At 41.0% G+C, this 22,074-nt stretch overlaps 1 protein-coding gene across 2 annotated transcripts in view; it reads right to left on the bottom strand.

Moving 5' to 3' along the window:
• The window catches only part of LAMA3 (laminin subunit alpha 3), a 330,267-nt gene that overhangs the window by 157,695 nt on the left and 150,498 nt on the right, over nucleotides 1-22,074 (bottom strand). For both annotated transcript variants that reach the window (XM_004387926.1, XM_023742062.1), the window contains exons 13-23: nucleotides 21,664-21,801; nucleotides 19,278-19,324; nucleotides 17,655-17,754; nucleotides 16,953-17,005; nucleotides 16,273-16,378; nucleotides 15,045-15,144; nucleotides 10,804-10,960; nucleotides 8,126-8,258; nucleotides 5,311-5,453; nucleotides 1,599-1,696; nucleotides 952-1,105 (exon numbers count right to left, since the gene is read on the bottom strand). In XM_004387926.1, coding sequence (XP_004387983.1) covers nucleotides 952-1,105; nucleotides 1,599-1,696; nucleotides 5,311-5,453; nucleotides 8,126-8,258; nucleotides 10,804-10,960; nucleotides 15,045-15,144; nucleotides 16,273-16,378; nucleotides 16,953-17,005; nucleotides 17,655-17,754; nucleotides 19,278-19,324; nucleotides 21,664-21,801 — 1,229 coding nt within the window. The remainder of the gene's footprint in view (nucleotides 1-951; nucleotides 1,106-1,598; nucleotides 1,697-5,310; nucleotides 5,454-8,125; nucleotides 8,259-10,803; nucleotides 10,961-15,044; nucleotides 15,145-16,272; nucleotides 16,379-16,952; nucleotides 17,006-17,654; nucleotides 17,755-19,277; nucleotides 19,325-21,663; nucleotides 21,802-22,074) is intronic.

Here is a 22,074-nt window from a genome sequence, read left to right as displayed (position 1 = left end):
TATATATATATATATATATATATATATATATAAAATCTTGTGGAATAGAAACTAATAAAATAAAATGAAATGAAGACTAATTAAGAAATATACTAAAAATCCTATAACTGCTACCCTCAAAATGTCAGGAATGTAGTTTATAAAAATGTATACATTTAAATGTTCAGTGAGAATTGATTCCACATATATTTTCATTCCACAAATTTATTCCCCCAAATAAACAGTTTCCTCAAGGGTACACAACAGAAAACGTTGCAGAAAGTAAGGAGTGAAAACGTAGTGGAGGAAGTTTTTTGCAGAGTCTTTATTTTGAGGTGCTGTGTTGTGTGGTGGTGTTGTTGTTGTTGATATACTGTACTTCTAACTCAAAGCTTTAATCAGGATAGTTCTAAATTTGGTTAGGAGGCTTGAAGAACTCCTGGAAGGAAAGCAACGCCAAGACCTGTGGTAACCTGACCTGCAAGCCATAAGGTAAATGCCTTGGGGCTCAGCAGTTCTAGGTTCTGAGCTCGAGGAATTCAGCGGTTGCAAATTCCTTATCCTAAGGGGGAAGACAGTCAGTGAGTGTTGTATCCTTTTAGGGTAAGCTGTGTGTTTTCTGGAGGTCTTTTAGAAAAGACTCAGTTTCATTTATCTTTTTAAGGGAAATCATGGCCTGCATTGGGTACAGCCGGCTGCCCCCTTGTAAATCCAGGTAACGAAAAGGCAAGGACTCTGGGGTTGCCCATTCCCCTGACATGTTTAGACAGTGCTCTCAAAGAACAGCCTCACCTGTTCAGTGTGGTGCCCACGCCAGCCACAAGCCAAGTCAGAGAACTCAGCCAACCTTCAGTTAACACCTCAGAGAAATTATTTCCCCTAAAACTGAGAAGCAACTCTGGCCAAAGTATATACAGCAGACACATATGAGGAGGTCGTAAGAGCTTTACAGTAAGTGAAAGGTGGCCCCACCTCTCTCCCACTGAGGTCCGCCATGACGGGATGTGCCCGTGTGGGCTGCCTGGCTGCCAAGGGTCTCAGCTCCCCATCCAGCAGGAATTGTCTAGCTTCACATGCCAGGGCACAGGGGAATCTGGTCACTGGCAAATGTTGGTAAAGCAGGCAGCTTCAATACAACCACAAAAAATACAACAGTTATAACTCAGAACATAAAACAGAGTAAGTATCAAAGTGCATCCCAAGGACTCTTCTTCATTCAATTCACTCATTCATTCATCACTCCTTCAACAAATTCTTATTAAGTGCCTACTAAAGGAATTGGTGGTAACTTTTTATGTGAAAGGTCCACAGACCTGGATTCTATTTCAAGCTCTTTCCCCCACCAGATGCACAACCAGATGCATCACACTTGAGCATGCATCAGCACTGCACACGCTCAAGGGGGGTGTGACTCTCGAGCCAGCTACGGTGTGCAAACTGCTTTGTAATTCTTACTTAAAAGACAGTCTACTGCCATAGAGAAAAATCACAATTAAATAATTATCCAGAGCATCATGTTACAGTTATGACCTGAGGTCTATTGCAATTCCTTGCATCAAAGCTTCCTAACTTAGAGGACGCCAGGGACTTTGTGGCCGCTCGCTCTGCCCCACACTAACTTCTCCTGGGTCTGTCCTGAAGAGACACATGGTTCTGTGACTGGCAGCTGCAGCGCGGGTGCTTCATAGTAGTCCCTGGGTAGCAGCACCAGGTAATCCTAGGAAATAAAGACCAGAAGGACTGTCACTCATATTAATGGTAGCTCTTCTTTCATAATAAAATAACCACACATACTGGGGCTCGCTAGTTAAACTCTGAACATTGACTGCTTTGTTCTTCACCCCGATTCACCCGAACACTCAAAGCAACTCACTTTGGTTGTACATAAGCACCCTCACCAGCTACTCTTTTTTTTTCTGTCATTATTCTAAATATACCTATCACACAACTTTTGCCAATTCAACTTCTTACATCAATTACTTTTAATCAGTGCAATCGTATAGTAATACCTATAAATGTTTCCATCTCATTTTCTGTAAAAATATTTTATGGAGCACTTAGTATCAACCTTTACTGTCCTAGGATCTATGGGGCCATAAAGAGGAGATATGTTCCCAACTCAGAAACTTATTAATAGAACAATAACCATTTTAATTAAATCCTCATTTGGTTCTTAAATTGGCAATAAACTCCTCGGTATAGGCATTTTTATTTTCAAATCTCAGGAGAAATTTTACTGTCTCTTCTGGGAAGTTCATAAATTCAAAAATTAACAAAGATAATAAACTATCAATTGATAAACTGTTCCTCAGAAATAGTAGTTACACTGAATTGTAAACCAAAAAACAAAAATCCAAACCCGTTGTCATAGAGGCAATTCCAACTCATTCAACCCTATGTGTTACAGAGTAGAACTTTTCCATCAGGGTTTCTTGGCTGTAATCTTTACAGAAGGAGATCACCCTGCCTTTCCATGCCACCACAGGATGGGTTCGAACCGCCAACCTTTCAGTCAGTAGTCGAGCACAAACCGTTTGTGGCACCTCTACCAAATTTTAGCCCGTGTATTATAGCTTCCTATTTCCACACCAGAAGAACACACAACTGGTATGATAGTGATGTTTTGTGATCCTAGTGATTCACAGAATGAAACTGGCCCACTGCCTGTCCTAAGAAATGAGAGGAAGAACATGTCCCATTGCGTGCGCCGAATTAATCCCACAATGTAAACCAGCTGAGCAGCTCTTCAGGAAAAGAGCCAAGCCTGGGCTTCAGAGATGCAGATGATCTGACAGCTTCCCAGTTCTCCTGGCATCACCACATGCCCAACAAGGGAGGGAATGTTTGCCACAACCACACTATGAGGCTTTTTCTCTCCTGGGAGGCCTCCATTTGTCTATAACAGAGAAGAGTAGAAATATATGGGAGGGTGGAAGCGGGAGATTATGACACAGAGCGCTAAATGGTCCACCACAGTGGTCTGAATGCCTGAGTGGACTTAATTCAAAATGGTTATTGTTCTATTAGTAAGTTTCTGAGGTTAGGACCATATCTTCTCATTATTTTATACACTGACCCTAGGACAGTAAAGGTTGATACTAAGTGCTCCCTAAAATATTTTTACAGAAAATGAGATGGAAGCATATACAGGTATTACTATACAATTGCAATTGCACTGATAAAAAGTAATTGATGTGAGAAGTTGAATTGTCAAAAGTTGTGGGATAGATGTATCTACAACAACGACAAAAAAAAAAAAAAAAAAAGGTAGTTGCTGAGGCTGCTTATGTACAACCAAAACCAAAAACCTCATGTGATTTGGCTTCTTGATTTGGAGGTTTAGGGTCATGGTTTCAAGAGACATTGCAGTTAATTGGCCTAATAATGTGTTTAGTGCTTCTGTTCTATCTCCTAGTTCGATGCATAGTGCCTAGAGTCTTAAAAGCTTGCAAGCGGCCATCCAAGGCACAACAGTTGGGGTCTCTATTCAACTGGAACAACATAGGAAGGAGAGTCAGGAACAGGAGGATGTGGAATGTGTGGCTAATTGCCTCTGTGAATAACTGCCTCCTTTGTCATGAGACCAGAAGAACTGGATGGTGCCCAGCTACCATTACTGAACATTTTAATCAAAGATTCCATAGAAGAATCCCAATCAAAATGGGGAAAATACAGAACAGAATTTCAAATTCTCATGGACTCCAGACTCCCTGGAGCCATGAAAGTTGGATGAACCCCTGAAACTACTGCCCTGAGATAATCTTTAAACTTAAACCAAATATATTTCCTGAAGTCTTCTTAAAACCAAACAATAGTTTAGCTTAGCTAGTAAAAAAAAGGTCTGCCTTGAGCATTATGCTCTTTTAAGAACTATCTATAAGGGAACAAATTGATAACAGCAACTTGAAGGATTAAACAGAAACCTTAGGGGGCAGTGACTTTATGTTAATGGGGAAGGAACAACTCAATAAAGAGGGTGAGAATGGTTACACAACTTGAAGAATGTATCGATATCACCAAATTGTACATGTAGAAACTGCTGAACTGGTGTATGTCTTGCTGTGTATATTCTCAACAATAAAATAAATAAAATTATATTTAAAAAAAGTAATTGAGCATCTTCCATGCCTATGAAGTAACTTTTGTACTGAATTTTTTCTTTCCATTAGTCCAACTTTGGATCAATGGAATTTTCCTCCTCCTCGTTTCTCACATCTGTGAAACATTCTTAAACTTTTTAAAAACAGCAAAGCTTTCTACCAACAAGATGCAAGAAAAACAGGGACTGAATGAACAGCACAAACCTTCACAGTATCTTTGTGTAAAAAAAAAAAAAACCAAACCCATTGCCGTTGAGTCGATTCCGACTCATAGCAACGCTACAGGACAGAGTAGAACTGCCCCATAGAGTTTCCAAGGAGCACCTGGTAGATTTGAACTGCCAACCTTTTGATTAGCAGCCAAGCTCTTAACCACTATGTTACCAGGGTTTCCTTTGTAGGACCCCAGATTTAGAAACGATCCATCAGGGTAAGTGCAGTCTCTACTGTATAGAAGAAGCAACTGAGGCAGGTGTGGGGTTAAGGGACTTGCCTGAGATTGGCTAACTTGGCCAGTCAAGGGTGTTGTGCCAGTAGGAATAGGTGTATGCTTTCTGCTCTGATTAGGTGAACCCAAGCTTTTGCCAAATGCTTTATTTTGAAAAGACCTTTTTGCTATCAGCTAAAGCTTACACAAAATCACATATGAAAGAAACAGGGGTGTCAAACTCCCCATGGTTTCTCTGACTATTATAGCAGTACTTGAGAACACAGCCTTTTCCTTGAAGAAGAGTTCTTTGTCCAAGGCAATCTGTTCGGTGAGACTACTGTCTGCATGGAACAAGAAAGGAGGAAGAGTGTCTCAGAGAAGCACTGGCTCCTCTAGCCTCATCCTTCTCTTCCCATGGCCGAGAACACCACTATATCAGAGTCTTCTCTTCCTCTTGGTTCTTCTGACTTCATTCTGCCCAATTCCCAGAGAGGTTTACTTTTCTTAGATGTCCTTCTGATTCATGATGGAAAAACCCCAAATGGGCTTTTGAATGGTGGGGACATATGCTCACGAAGGTTGTGCATTTGTTCTGATAACTTCTAGGCCCTGTGAGTTATAATTTGTTCTGTTGTTGTTTTGCCAGAAGGAAGTTGGCTGGAAGGATATAAAACGTACTTGAAGTTGATTCCTATGTCATTTGAGGGCAAATGTCATCACGGGTTCCTATGTCCAGAAGGGAACCGCCTAGAATTTCAATATTCTGAAACCCACAGGTCTCCACTGAGAAACGTTTCTTACCAGGAGGACTCCCTCTGCCTTGATACAAGCAATCCATGTCTCTCGTACAATTGAAAACGGGTCTGAGACACCATTTCCGGGGATGGTGACAAAGGCTGGCTCCTTACTTGGCAGGAAGGTGATCTTTTTGCTTTGAACAGCACCTGTCAGAAGTAAAAAGAACAGCATAAGGCATTTTGCTAGCAGTCAACGTTACGATTTTGGATATTCTGTTTCTTATTCAGTTTACATCTGAAAAAGATTAAGGTGGTTCACTGATCCATCATATTTACTAATCTTGGTGATTTTTAAAAACCAGATGTATACATATAGGCATATGCATAAAACAGACCAGAAAGATTGATATCAAGATGTTGGCAGCGGCTATCTACTCTAGGATTGTTAGTAATTTTCTAATTTGTTAAATGATTAAGTAGATTAACCCATGTAAACTGCTTAGAAAAGTGACTGGCACATAGTAAGTGTTCAACATATTATATTTGCTATCAAATTATTTTCTTCTTTTTGTTTATCTGTAATTTAGAATTTTTTAATTTCTATTAAAGAACATGGATTAATTTTTTAATAAGAAACATTTTGGTTTTCTGTGTGTTTTCAGGATACAGTGCTTTCTCTTACATCAAACAAATAGAGGAGACACAGGTAGGACCTGTGACTTCTTCCTCTTGGTATGTGCCCACCACCTGGCACCATACCTGGCACACAGGAGAAGCTCAAAAGCCACACATGGTAAACATCTATGAGATTATTAACCAAAAACAAACCCGCTGCTGTCGAGTCGATTCTGACTCATAGCAACCCTACAGGACAGAGTAGAACTACCCCATAGGGTTTCCAAGGAGTGGCTGGTAGATTCAAACTGCTGACCTTCTGGTAAGCAGCCAGGCTCTTAACCACTGTGCTACCAGGGTTCCACGAGATTATTATTACCTCCTAAACTCAAGCCTTCAGAAGCTGATGATATAAAGTTCCTCTCTTTAAAAATGGCATCTAGTGTTTGTGTTATGTCCCTACTCATTGCCTCTTTCACCAGAGGCAGGGAAATACATGCAGCACCCCAACAAAGCCTGTCTACGCCATCAATCCACTAGTCCACTAGAACACAGGTTTAATGGGGGTGGCCTTGGATCTATGGCCTTCAGCAAGCATGGATTTCAGGAGTCTCCTCTTCCCCAGCTTGGCTTTTATGAATATACAGGCCCTTCTCCCTTTTCTGTAGAAGGTTCACAAACAAACAAAACTGTTGCATCTGAATTCAACTACAACTTTTTCTTAGGAAGAAATATTTGCTACAAATTCTTGCTTTCACTCTCCTATTCAACAAATATCTATGGGGTCCCCACTAAGTGTCAGGGATGGAGTAGGGTCTAGGGACATGGCAGTGAACACGGCCAACGCGGCCTTTGTTCCCTGATGGTGGGGGCCGGGTGGGACAGGGATTGAGACTGGAAAGCAGGAAGCTGGTACAGTGTGCACAGTGCCATTTAGGAGACACATAGGTTATGACGGGAATAGGTAACAGGAGCTCCTGACTCCATCTTGGGGGCTTAAGAAAGGTGACCCAGAGGGTAAGCAAACAAACCTAAATGTATTTCAATTGTTTGAGTTAACAGAAGGAAAGCTGCTGATGTCATTGTCACCTAGGAGGAAGCGGGAATATTAGAAAGAGTCTGGAGTCTGAAGACATGGACTTGTCTACAAAGAACAGTTGTGCACTTAGGCAATTTACTAAACCTCTCAGCTCTGTTTCCTCTTCAACCTTCGTCAGTTGACAAAGTTCTTATGAGACTCGTGAGGAAATGGATGCTAAAGTATTCTAAATAATAAAGCAAGTCTGTTAGTTCTTCCTATTGGTTATTAGTTCATCAACCTCAAGCCACACAGGCTTGGCTGACACCACTTGGGAACATCTGCCATGGATGCTAAACAAAGATGCTTAAATCTCTGCCCTTAAATTATTGGTGTCATTTTGTGTCCTCGGATTCCTAATGCTTCCCAGAATCTGTTTCCAGGACTGGTGGAAGCCCTAATTCCTTGCAGAGCAGACTTTGGCCTTATCTGCGACTATGGTCAGGTTGTCCTCTTCCGCTATCCCTCTATCCTGTGTCCCCCATTCCTGAATGAAGATTACACAGTCCTATCTGGAGTTCTCTTGGGCTTCATGCTTTTCAGCATTCTGCTTAACAATTCCTACCAGTACCAGCTGCTGTTGAGTCAACTCCAACTCATGGTAACCCCATGTGTGTCAGAGCAGAACTGTACTACACAGGGTTTTCAATGGCTGATTTTTCAGAAGTAGATCACCAGGTGTTTATTCCGAGGCACGGCTGGTAAACTCCAACCTCCAACCTTCTGGTTAGCAGCTGAGCGCTTTAACCATTTGCATCACCCAGGACTCCTCACCATTTTCACCTTCACCCATTCCTCCTTGAACTGTATGGTTTACTTGAAACAATGGGAGAATGAGGGCAGTAGGCCAACGTTTCTCAAACAACACCACGAAGATAATGCTTACTTCACCGTGAGTAAGACATAAGTTAGCTTTGCCCTGTGGGGATATCAAAACCCATGGGTTCAGTCAAAATACACTGCTTATTATATTGATTTTTTTAAATGACAGTTAATGATAAATTTAATAGTGAGATATGAATAAACAGAATGTTTAGATAATGAAAAAATAACAAACGACAGGGCAGCTACAGAACTGTCCTAATGAGATAGGCTCAATGTTTTCTGAAGACTGTCAAATTTGTGAAAAGTGGAGAAACACTCATTGATCATTTCTTAATTGAAGAAGCCTTGATAATTTACCTACCTGCATTAGCCCTGGGTGGATAAATAATTATATGGCCAAATACTGCATCAGTTCCAGGGTTAATGTATCTCAGAATAACTCGAAATAAGGACAGCTCTGACTTCCCCACATTCAACATTATCCTTACTTCATTCTGAAAAATACCAAAAAGAAATGCTAACCAAACAATGATTTCATTTTATTTGTTTCACTACTGGGCTTGTAGTGTGTACACACACACACACACAAAAAAAAAAAAAATACACACATATTCACATCCACTCAACAAGCATGCAAGTAACCAACTATTCAAAGATGGAAACAGGCAAGCCTAACAATGAACTGAAATCACTTATACCGTTACAGTGACAATGCACTCCCTCAGCCACTGAGATCCTCGTTTGACCTTTTTGTGACCAGGCAGACAGAGTAGAGTGTTACATGGACTAGTTTAAGGAAAGCCAGGTGACAGGGACAACCACCACTGGCTGGCGAAAATAAAAAGATGCAACAGAAGGAAAGAAAAGTGCATTATTTACACCACCTCCCACGTAGCAAGGTCATTCCAGGATCTGTTTCACATACATAACATCCTGATGGTCGCAGAAACCCACGGTGGCTGAGGAAAGGTAAGAGACCCCAAACACCTTAGCAGTAAAATCTGGATATAACTAAAACATGCCTATTGAGTCTTATGAACTTTTACCTCCACCCCTTATCCAAGAAGGGTGTGGGTTTCTCAAGCTAGAGGAGGGGGTATATTGGTCTCCAGGCCCCTGCCATTCCCATGATAGACTCAGTGAGAGTTGGAGAGCCCGTGATCTTGAAGGAATGAATACCCAAACCAAACCAGCTGTCATCGATTCAACTCCAACTCATGGCGACCCCATGTGTGTCAGAGTAGAACTATGCTCCATAGGGTTTTCAGTGGCTGATTTTTTAGAAGTAGATCACCAGGACTTTCTTCCAAGGTGCCTCAGGGTGGACTCAAACCTCCAAACTTTCGGTTATCAGCTGACCACATTAAGGACTCTGAGGGAAAGGGCAGCCTATTTAAATTCTGCACCACACACTACATGCCCAGATCCTGCTGTAACTCAAGGAAAGTGCATGAACCTTTGGTCTCTCCCTTAGATCCTTAGTTAAAATGAAGGGGACATTAGTTGAATAAGACATCTGTGACAATACAGGCTGGCTTTGGGTAAGATCACTTGCTCTGTGTGCAAGAACTGCAGCTGACCTTGGCTGAGGAACTCCAGGTGTCCCTCTTATTTGACTGAGCTCATCTTTAAGTGTTCATTCAAAGTAAGAAAGTAAAAGGCAAAAATGTATTAGGAGCAGAGTAAACTGAGTGGTAATTTGAGGACCACCACCAAGGTCCTCTAACCAAAAATGCTTCCTCAGATAATCCATCATTAGAAATTCATTCCTTTTATTTTCTGTTTCTCCAATTAGGTTGTATGTTCTTTGAGGGAAGGGGAAATTTTTGATATCTGGGTCTTGATTCTGGGCGGAGTGCTCAATAAATATGTTATTTGCTGCTTAAAAAAAAAAATTCATTCCTTTGTGTCAAACAGTTATTCTTTCAAACTATAAACACCTCTGAGGAGGCATATACCTTGACTGGGCTCTCTGTCATTCACATTCTATTATGACTCAGTGGGATCTGCTACCTTTTTCTGAATACTGAAGTAAGAGCAGAGCATGAAAGAAACTGCATTGCTGTATTTGGGGAACATAAGGAAAAAGTGAAATGCCTTAAGATCCTGGGTACTATTTGGGAAAGGCAGCTTTGATGGGAGGGTGCGGGGGCTTTGGCCAGGCAAGAAGCTACGTTTGAACCAATGGAGGCTCCAAGAGAAACTGTGAATCTTTCCCAGTTTTCTAAGGACTGGCTGTGATAAACAGCAAGTGCTACTCCTGGGTCTGCAAATGACAAATATTGGGTTACCATGGATGTCACCTTTCCTCTCTTACTCTGAATTTCTCCACTGAGAAACACAGCTTGAAGAAACCAACCTCAAAGAGAAATTCTGAGAACAAAACTAAGATAATACATAATTTTTTTAGTCATAAATATTACATAAGTTCTAAAGGTAAATAAATAATGCAGAAATTGTCTTCATTATTCCAATACAAAGCCAAGATAGATAGAGTAGAGAAGAATGAAGGAAAGGAGAAATACGGGGAAAAAAACTTAAACAGCACTAACTAAAACTCATCATTTATCTAAGTTCCTATTCACATAGTAATTCAGAGTCTAAAAAAATTGGTCAAAAATTAGCAACACAAGCTTTACTGTTATTATTAAGCCAATTCATTTTTATCTTCCACAGATGGCTTTAAAGAGAAATGTCCCTCATGCTACAATATAGAAACCTCCTTCATCTTATAAAACGTCTCCAGAGAAAAGCACCATTTTTCTTTAATTCCTTCATTTTCTGACTTGTTTGGTGGCCAAATTAAATTAAAATAACAGTGAACTTTGAAATCCATATCTACGCTTATCAGTTAAAATCCAACCCTACCCTGAACCCCAACCCTAACCTCCACCCCAACCCCAACTTCAACCCATACCCTGGAGAGAAAGAATTCTGGAATCCATTTGGGGATGGTTCACCTCTTTGGGGGCTCACTGAAAGTGCTGTGGGTAAGGAGATGGGCTACTCTCCATGAAGCTGTTTCCCATGGCCACATACCTGTGCTGAGGTCATCTGGGCATATCCTCTCCAGCTAAACTCAGGAAACTCCAGGGGACTGAATCCAAAGCGAATGTCTCTTCCATCAGGTGTGGTGCCATCTTCCATCTCATACTTCATATGATGCAGATCCGGAAAATAGTAGTTGTTTTCAGGTCTTTTATAAATAAAAAGTAAGTGTGGATATTTGTAAGGTTCATTGGTAATCTGAATATCCTTTAATCCCAATTAAAAAAAAACCAAAAAAGTTGTGTGTAAGAGTAGAATTGTGCTCCATAGGGTTTTCAATGGCTAAGTTTTCAGAAGTAGATCATCAGGCCTTTCTCCTGAGGTCCTTCTGGGTAGACCTGAACCTCCAGCTCTTCAGTTAGCAGCCAAGCCAAGTGCGTTAACTTAATCCCACTCCCAAAAACTCACTGCCGTCGAGTCGATTCCAATAATACAGAATTTTTTAGTCATAAATATTACATAAGTTCTAAAGGTAAATAAATAACATAGAAATTCCCTTAATTATTCTAATACAAAGCCAAGATAGACAGATAACAGTAGAGAAGAATGAAGGAAATCTCTACGGAAGCTGACTGCCACACCTTTTTCTCTGGCATTGCCACCACTGGTTTTGAACTGCCAACCTTTTGGTTAGCAGTTGATCGCTTTAACCACTGCGTCACCAGGGCCCTTTCTTAATCCCAGTAACTACTGCAAAAAGAACTCCCCACAAAGTGGCAGAGTGCATTCAATAAGGGTGAATGAGAGAGGCTCCCCTGCTCTTTCTCTAAATTACTGTTTTCATTCAATGTAAACATTCACAGAAAACACACTCATTCCAAGAACTAAAATGGGAAAATCATTTAGCACAGCCCAGAGTGACAACATCCTTTAATATATTCTAAAGGTTGCCAACAACTTGGAAATGTCGAATTAGGGTATTTACTATAAAGTTATTATTAATTCATTTATACGCTTATATTCACTTGTTGTGTGCTGTCGAGTCTATTCCGACTCATAGTGACCCTATAGGGCAGAGTATAACTGCCCTATACAGTTTCCAAGGAGCAGCTGGTAGATTCAAACTGCTGACCCTTTGGTTAGCAGCCTGAGCTCTTAACCACTTCACCACCAGGGCGCCATTTACTCATTACGAAAGTATTTTTTGAGCATCTATGTGCCAGGCAGGAGCCCTGGTGGTGCAATGGTTACATACTTGGCTGCTAACCAAAAGGTCAGCAGTTCGAATCCACTAGCCACTCCATGGGAGAAGGATGTGGCAGTCTGCTTCTGTAAAGATTCACAGCCTTGGAAACCCTATGGGGCAGTTCTGCTCTGTCCTATAGGGTCTCTATGAGTTGGAATCAACTTGGTGGCAGTTCACAATAGTGAACACGAATATAAAATATTTAATGTGCTAAGTTTACAAGTTAGATACATGTATTCTTTATATATTTTGATCATTTGAATGACTTTTTATGCCTTGTTTTTCCTTAAACTAGATGCCTATGAATGAATTCAAGTGTCCAATAATGACAGTCATAGAAAAGGATCAAAAATACTCCAGAGCTTGACTGTGGGACATGAAGTGATACTCGTGAAGAATGTGCCTCTTAGACAAGTAGATACAAGAGACCAAAGGGGCAGCTTCTGTCCAGAGGTGAGATGGGAAGGCAGAGAGTTAGGGGCTGGTTGAATGTTCATGGGGAATCAGGGGCAGAGAGGAGGAGTGTGCTGTCACAGAATGGGGTGAGCGGTTGGGGTCTCATAACAATGTATGTTAAAAAAAAAATTCTGTATGGCAGACTAACTTGAAATGCAAACTTCATTTAATTACATCAATAAAAAAAAAAGAAAGTAAACACTGAGATTCTCAGACAAAAGGGTGCCATGGAACTGCAAAAACATTGTTGTAAAATTAACATAGTTGTAAAATTTCAGGTTCCAGGGAGAGAAAAATCTTGAAAGCAAGTATTTATATTAAATAAACACTTCTCTTAAGAAAAAAAAAAAAAATTCCAGAGCTTGTGTGGCATTTTATATTCAAATTATTTTTTATATTCAAAATAACACATTTTGACAATCCAGTCACAAGCTAAAGCCATAAAGATCAATTAGTCAAAGGAAATAAACAGCATGTTCCAAATTGCAATTAGAAATGGTTATAATTTTTCTGGAGTTAATTTATAAAGAATCTTAAAAATGTTCACACCTGTAGACCCAGTAATTCTACTTCCAGGAATCTATTCTAAAGAATAATTTTATGTATAGCATCAAAGAATTAACATAAAGAATGTTTACAATAATGAAAACTTTGAAAAAACATAAATGTACAATTATGCAAATTTTTTGAAATTATGGAATATTATGTAGCCACTAATATTTTTTGAAGACTACTAATAATAGAAAATGTTTGCCATATCATGAAGTGAGGAAATTGATACAAATTATATGAAAAATATAATACCAATTTTTATTCATAAGAAAAGTCTAGAAAAGCTACACCAAAAATACTAATAGGGGCTATCTCTAATTGTTTTCAGGTCTTTTATAAATGAAAAGTAAATGTGGATGTTCATTAGGTTCATTAGTAATCTGAATATCCTTAAATCCAATTAAAAAAAAAAGTTGTGTGTCAGAGTAGAACTGCGCTGGAATGAAGATTTTTATCTTTTTACCTTTATGTACTTATTAAAATTTCTACTATGAATATATATACATTATGACAAAAATTATTTAGCAAACAAAGTGAATGTGAATACTTTTAAACTTGTAAGAAAAGCTAAAAATGCTCAGATAATATCATAAACATTTGGGATGACTTAGTACCAAAAAAATGCCAGATTTACCACCACAACATCTACACTGCTGGTTTATTATCCTTTATTTCTGTTATCATTTACTTCTAAATCAAAGGACAAGTTCTAAATTTCAAATATATGCACACACAAACACATATATATACATATGTGCGTATACGTAACTTAGAAAGTCAATATTTTTGCCTCAGCGTGGGTAATTTAATTCCCATTGGGTTACGTTATTTCAACCCAAAAATTAGTCAATCATGTACGGAGCTGGAAGAAGAAAAACATATGCTAGTTAAATAGAGGAAAAGCTCAATTTTACTTAATAGTCACTTCATCAACACAAGTGTGGAAAGAAGTAAACCGTGGGTGGAAAGTGTTTATGAACCTATTTAGAAAGTTTCTCTGATCTACCGTGAGCTTTGCTAGACTTCAAGAAAACAACTCTACAGATGTGATCCTCTTCCCATACCTTCTATTACATGACTCAGTGGCAATTAGCCAAATGGAAATGACTGAAGAGAACACAGCTGGGCTGCTCTGACTTTTGAAATCACATAGTGGAAATACTGAGGGAAAGGAGAGAAGCTCCATGCTAACCACAGACAATTTACCTTAACTGCATAGAAGACTTCTTTGTTAATCTGCTGATAAGTAATGAGCAGTGGTGAAGGTACTTGAGATTTAGAAGAAGCTGTACTTCACAAAGTTTCTAGAATATTATTAAAACTCAGAATATTAACAATTAGTTTTTTATTCATTCCACTGAAAGAGGATTATAAACGATCATAAGAGTATGTATAAATTGCTATAGATATAACAGGATGAAGGGACAGCAAGGCTGCCGTACTTTCTACAGCCCCTTCTGGGAATCTCATGTCCACTTCATTCCTTTCCCCCTACAGTTCATTTTAATCTGCTTGTGAATGAAACAAGGGACTTTTTCCTCAGTTACAAGTTTTCTTACCCCTGCCCCAGTGTCACTCACCTGGCCTTTCTCCGCTCCCTCACTCATGGGCCCATGGGAGGAACCGAATCTCTTTGGCATGTGGAACCTGCCCCTTCTTACTCCCTCTCTCTGGAAGCTGACCGATCTCTTTGCTCTCCCATGCTCTGACTTCTACATGGAGGTTCTACCATGTGAACCCACCCCAGGGCTTCTAGGTCTCATCTCATCCACCTGGCCTTTTGTACCTGTGGGAAATTTCAGGTGAAGCCCCTCTGTGACCTATGACATGAAACCAATTTTATGGGCACTGTTACCTCATGTGTTAACTGGACTTAGAGACAAGTGTCCTGATTTCAAATTATGCCACAGATTCATCTGTCCTCTACTCTTAGGACTGCTTTTTGCTTCCCCAGAATTGTCAGCACAGATAGGAACATCTAAGACAGTCTTCCACAATATTAACCTGAAGCTCGGAAGAAACGCCCCCAAAGACTCACCGCTGGCACGCCTTCCCCACGACATGCTCTCGGCACCGGCACGCTCCGGAGGGCCCGCTGCACGTGGGGGTGAGAGCACCACCAATGTCACATTGACACCCTGAAAGTCAGAAAATAGCAGCAGTTACCTGTCACATCACCTATTATGGTTGAATTGTGTCCCCAAAACTAGGTATGTTCAAGGCCTACCCCCACTACCTGTGGATGTGACCTAATTTGGAAATAGTACCTTTCCAGATGTAATTAGTTAACATGAGGTCATACTGGAAGAGTGGGCCATAATCCATTATGACTGATGTTCCTATAAAAAGAGGAGAAGAGACACAGATACAGACAGACGGAGGGAAGACAGCTATGTGAAGACAGAGGCAGAGACTGGAGGTATGCTGCCACAAGCCAAAAACGCCTGGGACTGCTAGAAGCTAGAAGGGATGAGAAAGGATCCTCCCCTAGAGCCTTCCAAGAGAGCATGGCCCTGCCAACACCCTGAATTCAGACTTCTAGCCCACAGACTGTGAGAGAACAAATGTCTGTGGTTTTCAGCCACTCCCTCTGTGGTAACTTGATAGAGCAGCCGTAAGACACTAAGACACATCACCATGCTGAATGCCCTCCCGCCTCTATGAGATGTGACAACTGATAATCAGTAATCCCAGTGTTGCAGATGTCTTGTTTCCCCTGTCACATCTTATATCTGACAGGGGTTTGAAATATGTAGGAACCTCCCAGACTGAAACAGTGTCCCTCCACAAGTCAGCTTGTAAATTGGAAGTGTGCTACTATGGCCAGCTGTCACCCTGGTGTCCAGCTGAAAGGTGACAGAGTCCAGGAGGTAAGTATAATTTAGACATACAGTGCTATTATAAATAATGTGTCCTAATGAGCAGTGTGTGAGAGATAAAAGAGTAGAATTGTGGGCAATTGTCCTGCAATTTCATTATTTAACATTATATTTCTAAAAAAAACTTGGGAATTAACAGATGACCCCCCCTTCCCAATCCACATTATTTAATATAAAATCAACAGTATGGCAGTAGAAAAGAGGTCAAAACAGCCCATTTGCAATTGACTACTAGTTTCAATTAAATAATTGGCCAAATTCCCTGAACAGAATTTTTCAGTACCATCCCACCAGCAAGTATATACACAAAGAAAAAAGAAGTTATTCTGGCAGTCTTTGTCCACCAACACTTTTGTTTTACTAACAGGACCCACTGGAGGTATTCACCTTGACATCCAAAGAAATTGCTCTTTTCCAAAGCAAAATATCCATCTTTGCATGTATCACAGGAATCACCACAGACGTGAGGCTTACAGTGACAGTCACCATCTCCCTACAGGACAAGCCAGGTGATAAAGTTTGATAAAATTACAGAATTCTCTGATCTTCAAGATTTAAAACTGGCTCATTGTATAATATGAAGCAGTTGTAGCCAAGATCTTAAAACTTCAAAAAAGATTACTATGCATCCTAAAATTGCTGTTAGCTGCCATTGAGTCGGCCCCCAACTCATGCGGATCCCCATGCAGAATGGAATGAAACACTCTTGGTCCTGTGCCATCCCCATGATTTGTTACGGATCAGACTGTTGTGATCCACAGGGTTGTCACTGGCCAATTTTCATAAGTGGACCACCAGGTCTTTCTTCCTAGTCTTAGTCTGAAAGCTCCACTGAAACCGGTTCAGCATCATAGCAACATGCAAGCCTCCACTGACAGATGGGTGGTTGCTGTGCATGAGGTGTACTGGCTGAGAATTGAATCCAGGTCTCCCGCACGGAAGGCAAGAATTCTACCACTGCCCCCACACCTTACAATTAGAGAGGTACTAATAAACTCCCACTGCAACCCCACAATCAACTGCTATGGCATTCTATTGTTATCATATGAAAAACCGTCCCACATTACCTGCCCACATTCTCCAATTCCACTCACTGTTCCCACCACATGGCACTGGCATTCTGTGGAGATAACCAAGGGTTACACAAGGACAGTCCCCACCTCTGGGAACATTACCCACCTGTGATACTACACGTGCACACTTTCTAGCACACTTCAGCAGAATTACTGTTTGCACCACTGAGGGCTAAAACTGGATTGCTTCTGGGGTTAGCAGAACATACAGATCAATACTATCCGCCCTCTAGGAGTAATTGCTGATTTATGGCCACTCCAAGATAAACGCTGGAACATCATGAAATTTTAAGAGGGTTCTAGCATCAAGGACATCACTGATCTGCTTACATGGCAATATACCCTACCTAAGGGTACTCACTCAGTTTAGCGTTTTTAACTTAGTGTTCTTATCCTGGTTTCAATATAAGCATAAGATTACAATAAAACTAAACTAGAAGGAATGGATTATAAAAACAAGGAGCTGCCTTAGCAAGGGACAGAATACATATGGAAACAGGAGAAAAATCCCCTACTGAGATTTCTAAAAATGACAGAAATTCTGCCAAAAGTGGGAAAAAAAGATCAAAAATTTACACAGAATTTCAGGAAAATGGAACTGATTAAATAAATAGCTCTTTGGTGAGTTTAGACACCAAGTAGAGAAAACAAAGAGGAAGTTACAATATGGTAAATCATGGTTATAAGAAGCCTCACCTGAGCATCCATTGGGGTTTTCTCTGGCCAGATTCCAATATAATGGTTTGCAGATGCTACAAGTAGGACCTTCAACATGAAGCTTGCATTGGCAATACCCCTTTGAAAGAAAATCAAACAAACAGTTGATGTCCTAGAATTAAGACATGTTCCCCAACATGTTTTCTCAACAAAGGCTTGTGACAGAAATATATTGTGGCCATGAAAAGTAAATTAAGTGTACCAGGGCGAACAAAAGCACTGGATTGATTTCAAGAGCATGCTAATTCCTTTTTTCATTATTCATTTACTTGTTACACATATAATCCACACTTGTGGCAAAAACAAAACTAGAAAATACAGAAAAAGTAAAATTAAAAACCACTCTTCTTTATAACATTGTCAGTATCTGTTGATACTGTTAATAAATGCAAAAATATGTGGATATTTAACATCTTGAGAATCAGTAATGAATTAGGTTTATCTAGGAGTCCATCGTGGTGCAAACAGTTAACACGCTTGGCTGCTAACTGGAAGGTTGGAGGTTCAAGTCCACCCAGAGGCACATAGGAAGAAAGGTGTGGAAATCTACTTCTGAAATATCAGTCCTTGAAAACCCTATGGAGCACAGTTCTAATCTTACACACATGGGGTTGCCATGAGTCAGAATCAATTTAACGGCAACTTGTGGGGTGGTGGGCAGAGTGTTTTACAACATGTAAGATTCACCGCCTTGCTTAAATACGGTAAAGTTCCACAGCAATATGGCATAACTTCTCTCACCACTAACCCACCTGGTGCCTGAGATGTTCAGCATCTCCAGGCTCTGAGGCCAAGAAAACAGATAATCTTCAAAGTTCTTAGGAAATCATTCGAAATATCCTAGTATTGCGCTTGGAGTAATATCAAATAAATTATACTTATTTTGTACACAGACAGCTTCAATGAATGTATACTTGGCCTTTGATTTTTTAAATTTTATTAATTATGTAGTTCAGACTTATGTGCTGGGCGCCCTGGTGGCAACGCCTTCAAAGTAACCTACACTAAGAGTGGGACTCTACTGTTCCTGCATAGGGTCACTATGAGTAGGAACTGATTTGTTAGCAATGAGCATATGGGTTCTTGTTAGTTGCCGTTGAGTCAGCTCTGACTCATGGTGACCTTACATATAACAGAGTGAAATGCTGCCTGGTCCTGTGCTGTCTCCAGCACTATACTGGACAATGTTCTGTTGTGATCCATAAGGTCTTCATTGGCTGATTTTGGCTGATTCTCTAGAGGCTCTGTTGAAACCTGTCCACCATGGGTGAGCCTACTGGTATTTGAAATACCAGTGGCACAGCTTCCAGCATCACTGCAACATGCAAGCCACCACAGTATGACAAACTGACAAATGGATGGTGGAGGGTTAGATTCTAGGACTAGAATAAACATTTAAATAAACCTTATATTTTTGTTTTCGAAAAAAAAAAAATCACAAGATTCCATATGTACTTTGAAAATGAACACTTACCATCTTTAAGCAATTGGGCTTCGGGTCTTAATTTACTGTTAATTTAAGGAAGCTCCCAAATGTGTTAGTCTTTTCTAAGTATTGACCCAATAGTTAGAATTGTGACCCTTTTATAGTCCTCTCCTTACCAAACTGGACTCGGTGGTGCCAGCGGCGTCACAGTCACTGCCGGAGCCTGTAGAAGATTTAGAAATAGTTTTAATGTCAGGGAAGGGGGTGTTGTTTGCTTGTCTCTTTGTTTCTTTTGGTGTTATGAGTTGTAAGTCTTACTTGTTTTTAAAAATAGTACATGTACATTTATATTTTTGACAGATGAGTAGCAAGGACTTTGCATGTAGTAATTCATAGAAAGGGGCCCTGAATAACGTTCATAATCTTTAAACTAAAAACCACCCCTCTGGCCACTGAACAACTCTATTCTCTGCCTACCAATGGAAGTCTGCTTCTAAATGAAGATGAAGGAAGAGACTAGAGGGGGTAGACTCTAAAGTTTTGAACATCTTAATTTTGTCCAGAAGAGGGCAACATTGTACCAAGAGATATTTTAATTGTCAATTTAAAAAGTTACAGAATTTCTAAGTACATTTTTCAGTTAATCCAGAGTTGATTTTAATTATCACAGCCCCCTTGTTCCCTACCTGAATTAAAATTATTTATAAAAGTAATTAGTTTGCTTTCCTGCCTTGGTAAAAAGTCTAACAGAATCTCTCTTCAACTAATTGGGATTGTGCAATGTCTCAGTATTACTATTATACAGCATTAGAAATGAAAAAAAGTTGGGTAAAACCTGTTCTGAGCCTGGTTCTTCAAACTTTCTAAATAAGTCCATAATATAATCTTGTTTTCCTACATTTTATTTCTTAGGTGCCTCAGCTCTCCCCTTGATGATTTTCTTTTGTTTTTTAAGTTTCTTGTGTTCCTTGCATTTTTCTGTAATACTCAACAATGCTTTCTTCCTCTTTTTGTCTTCCAGCCTGGCCATGTTCCAGACTTCGCTTCCTCCCAGGTCCCACAGATTCTGCCTTCTAGGAGCCCCGGTGGCACAGCGGTTAAGAGCTCGGCTGCTAACCAAAGGTTAGCAGTTTGAATCCACCAGTCACTCCTTGGAAACCCTATGGGGCAGTTCTACTCTGTCCTATAGGGCCACTATGAGTTGGAATTGACTTGGTGGCAACAGGTTTGGTGTTTTTTTTGTTTTGTTTTGGTAGCACTTCCAAAACAGGTGCTGCCACTCAGCCTCTCTGTCTGGCAGCCACAGTACTTCCCTCCCCGATCTCCTCAGAAGAGGTGAGCAGATCCACCCCAGGCATTCTCCCATCCTTCGGACCTTCAGGCCTTCCAAAAGGCGATCAGTCCCCTCTGGCTGCTGGCTATAATTTCCACCATCAAGAAAACTGGTCTCTTGATGATTGTGGTTAGAAAGATCCTGGGAAATCATGCTTGAGCCGTGGCCCTGTCTCTAGAGGGCTCTGGACACTAGCCTGGAAGTGCTATCAGGAGCAGCAAGGGGCGCGAGGAAACCATGTGCTCCTGATGAGGAGAATGAGTCAGCTTCCTCAAACAGCTCTTCCCAGCAGAGAAGAGTACTCTGAAATCAGCGATCAGCAGCTGCACACACGCAGGAGCACAGGGCGATTCTGGGTGCATCAAATCTGCTTGTCCCTCCGCCACAAAGCATGGCAGACTCATTTTCTCCCATTCATGGAGGAGTGGGCACCAAAGGTGGCCTGTCACTGCACACATGGTGTGCATCTCCTTCTTGGCTCACTCCCTCACAACTGAGTAGACTCTACTTCATCCCACTCCCCTTCCCCCAACTCTTGCGCTAACAAGTAACAATACAGTCCCTCAGAAGGCCACTGGCAAGGAGAAAGGGGCAGGAATAAAGCAACGGTCCTGCTCAGCCTGCCAGGAGGGGCCTGTTCGAATCTGCTGCGGCGGATGATGGACAACCAACATCAGCACCACACGTTGGTAATAAGAAAGAAGACAAGATGCCTTGGGGAGGGGCCAACGAGTGCTCAGTTTAGCTAAAACGGGTCACCTTTGCCACACAGCTGTACCCAGAGAATGTTTACATGACTCAAGAAACCCACATTTATAGCACATGGGAATTTAAAAAATTTTTTTTTCTCTGTAGGGACAAATAAAGGAGCCCTGGTGGCACAGTGGTTAAAGCGATCAACTGCTAACTGGAAAGTTGGTTTGAAACCACCAACAGATCTTTGGGAGAAAGATGTGGCAGTCTGCTTCCATAGAGATTTACAGCCTTGGAAACCCTATGGGGTCACTATGAGTCAGAATCTACTTGATGGCAGTAGGTGGGAGGGACAAATAAGTTCCGGATTCCTTTGGGGATGTATCTCTGATATATGCATTTCGATGGACTTGAACCAGGAGAGGAGCCAGGCAGATGACACAGGGTCACTTGTAGGGGATTTGAGACTTTTGGGAGGCTGACCACACACACTTGAGACATGAACCAGCCCTCCAGCATTCTGATGGCTTCCCTACCTTGGCAGTGAGGGAAATCATAGGCTTCTGAAAGACATCTGTCGCACAGCTGTCCTGTCACTCCCGGCCGGCAATCACACTGCCCTGTCACTGGGCTGCAGGGCGTCTGGTAGGAGCCAAGTGCTGAGCACCAGCAGGCTGGAGGAGAGAGCTCAGCTCAGGGCAGCGGAAATGGAGACAGAAGAGTATTGTGGGTAAGAGCACGTGTGGGGAATGGTGCCAGAGAGGCTCAAACGCAAGTTCCAGCTCCACCTCCTAGTAGCTCTGGAACCTTAAATAAGTCACTTAACTGCTCTAAGCCTCAGTTTCCCCTTCTGTAAGTGGAGGTGATACTAGTGTCTACTTGATAAGACTGTTGTGAGGATTAAATAATACTTGGAAGAGGTGGGGACATTCTTGAATGAGCACTCA

This window comes from Trichechus manatus, unplaced genomic scaffold (assembly GCF_000243295.1).
Source record: "Trichechus manatus latirostris isolate Lorelei unplaced genomic scaffold, TriManLat1.0 scaffold00199, whole genome shotgun sequence".
In the NCBI taxonomy this organism is placed as follows: domain Eukaryota; kingdom Metazoa; phylum Chordata; class Mammalia; order Sirenia; family Trichechidae; genus Trichechus; species Trichechus manatus.
The sequence above is the reverse complement of the archived record's forward strand: the minus strand, read 5'-3'. Positions and strand labels throughout refer to the sequence as shown.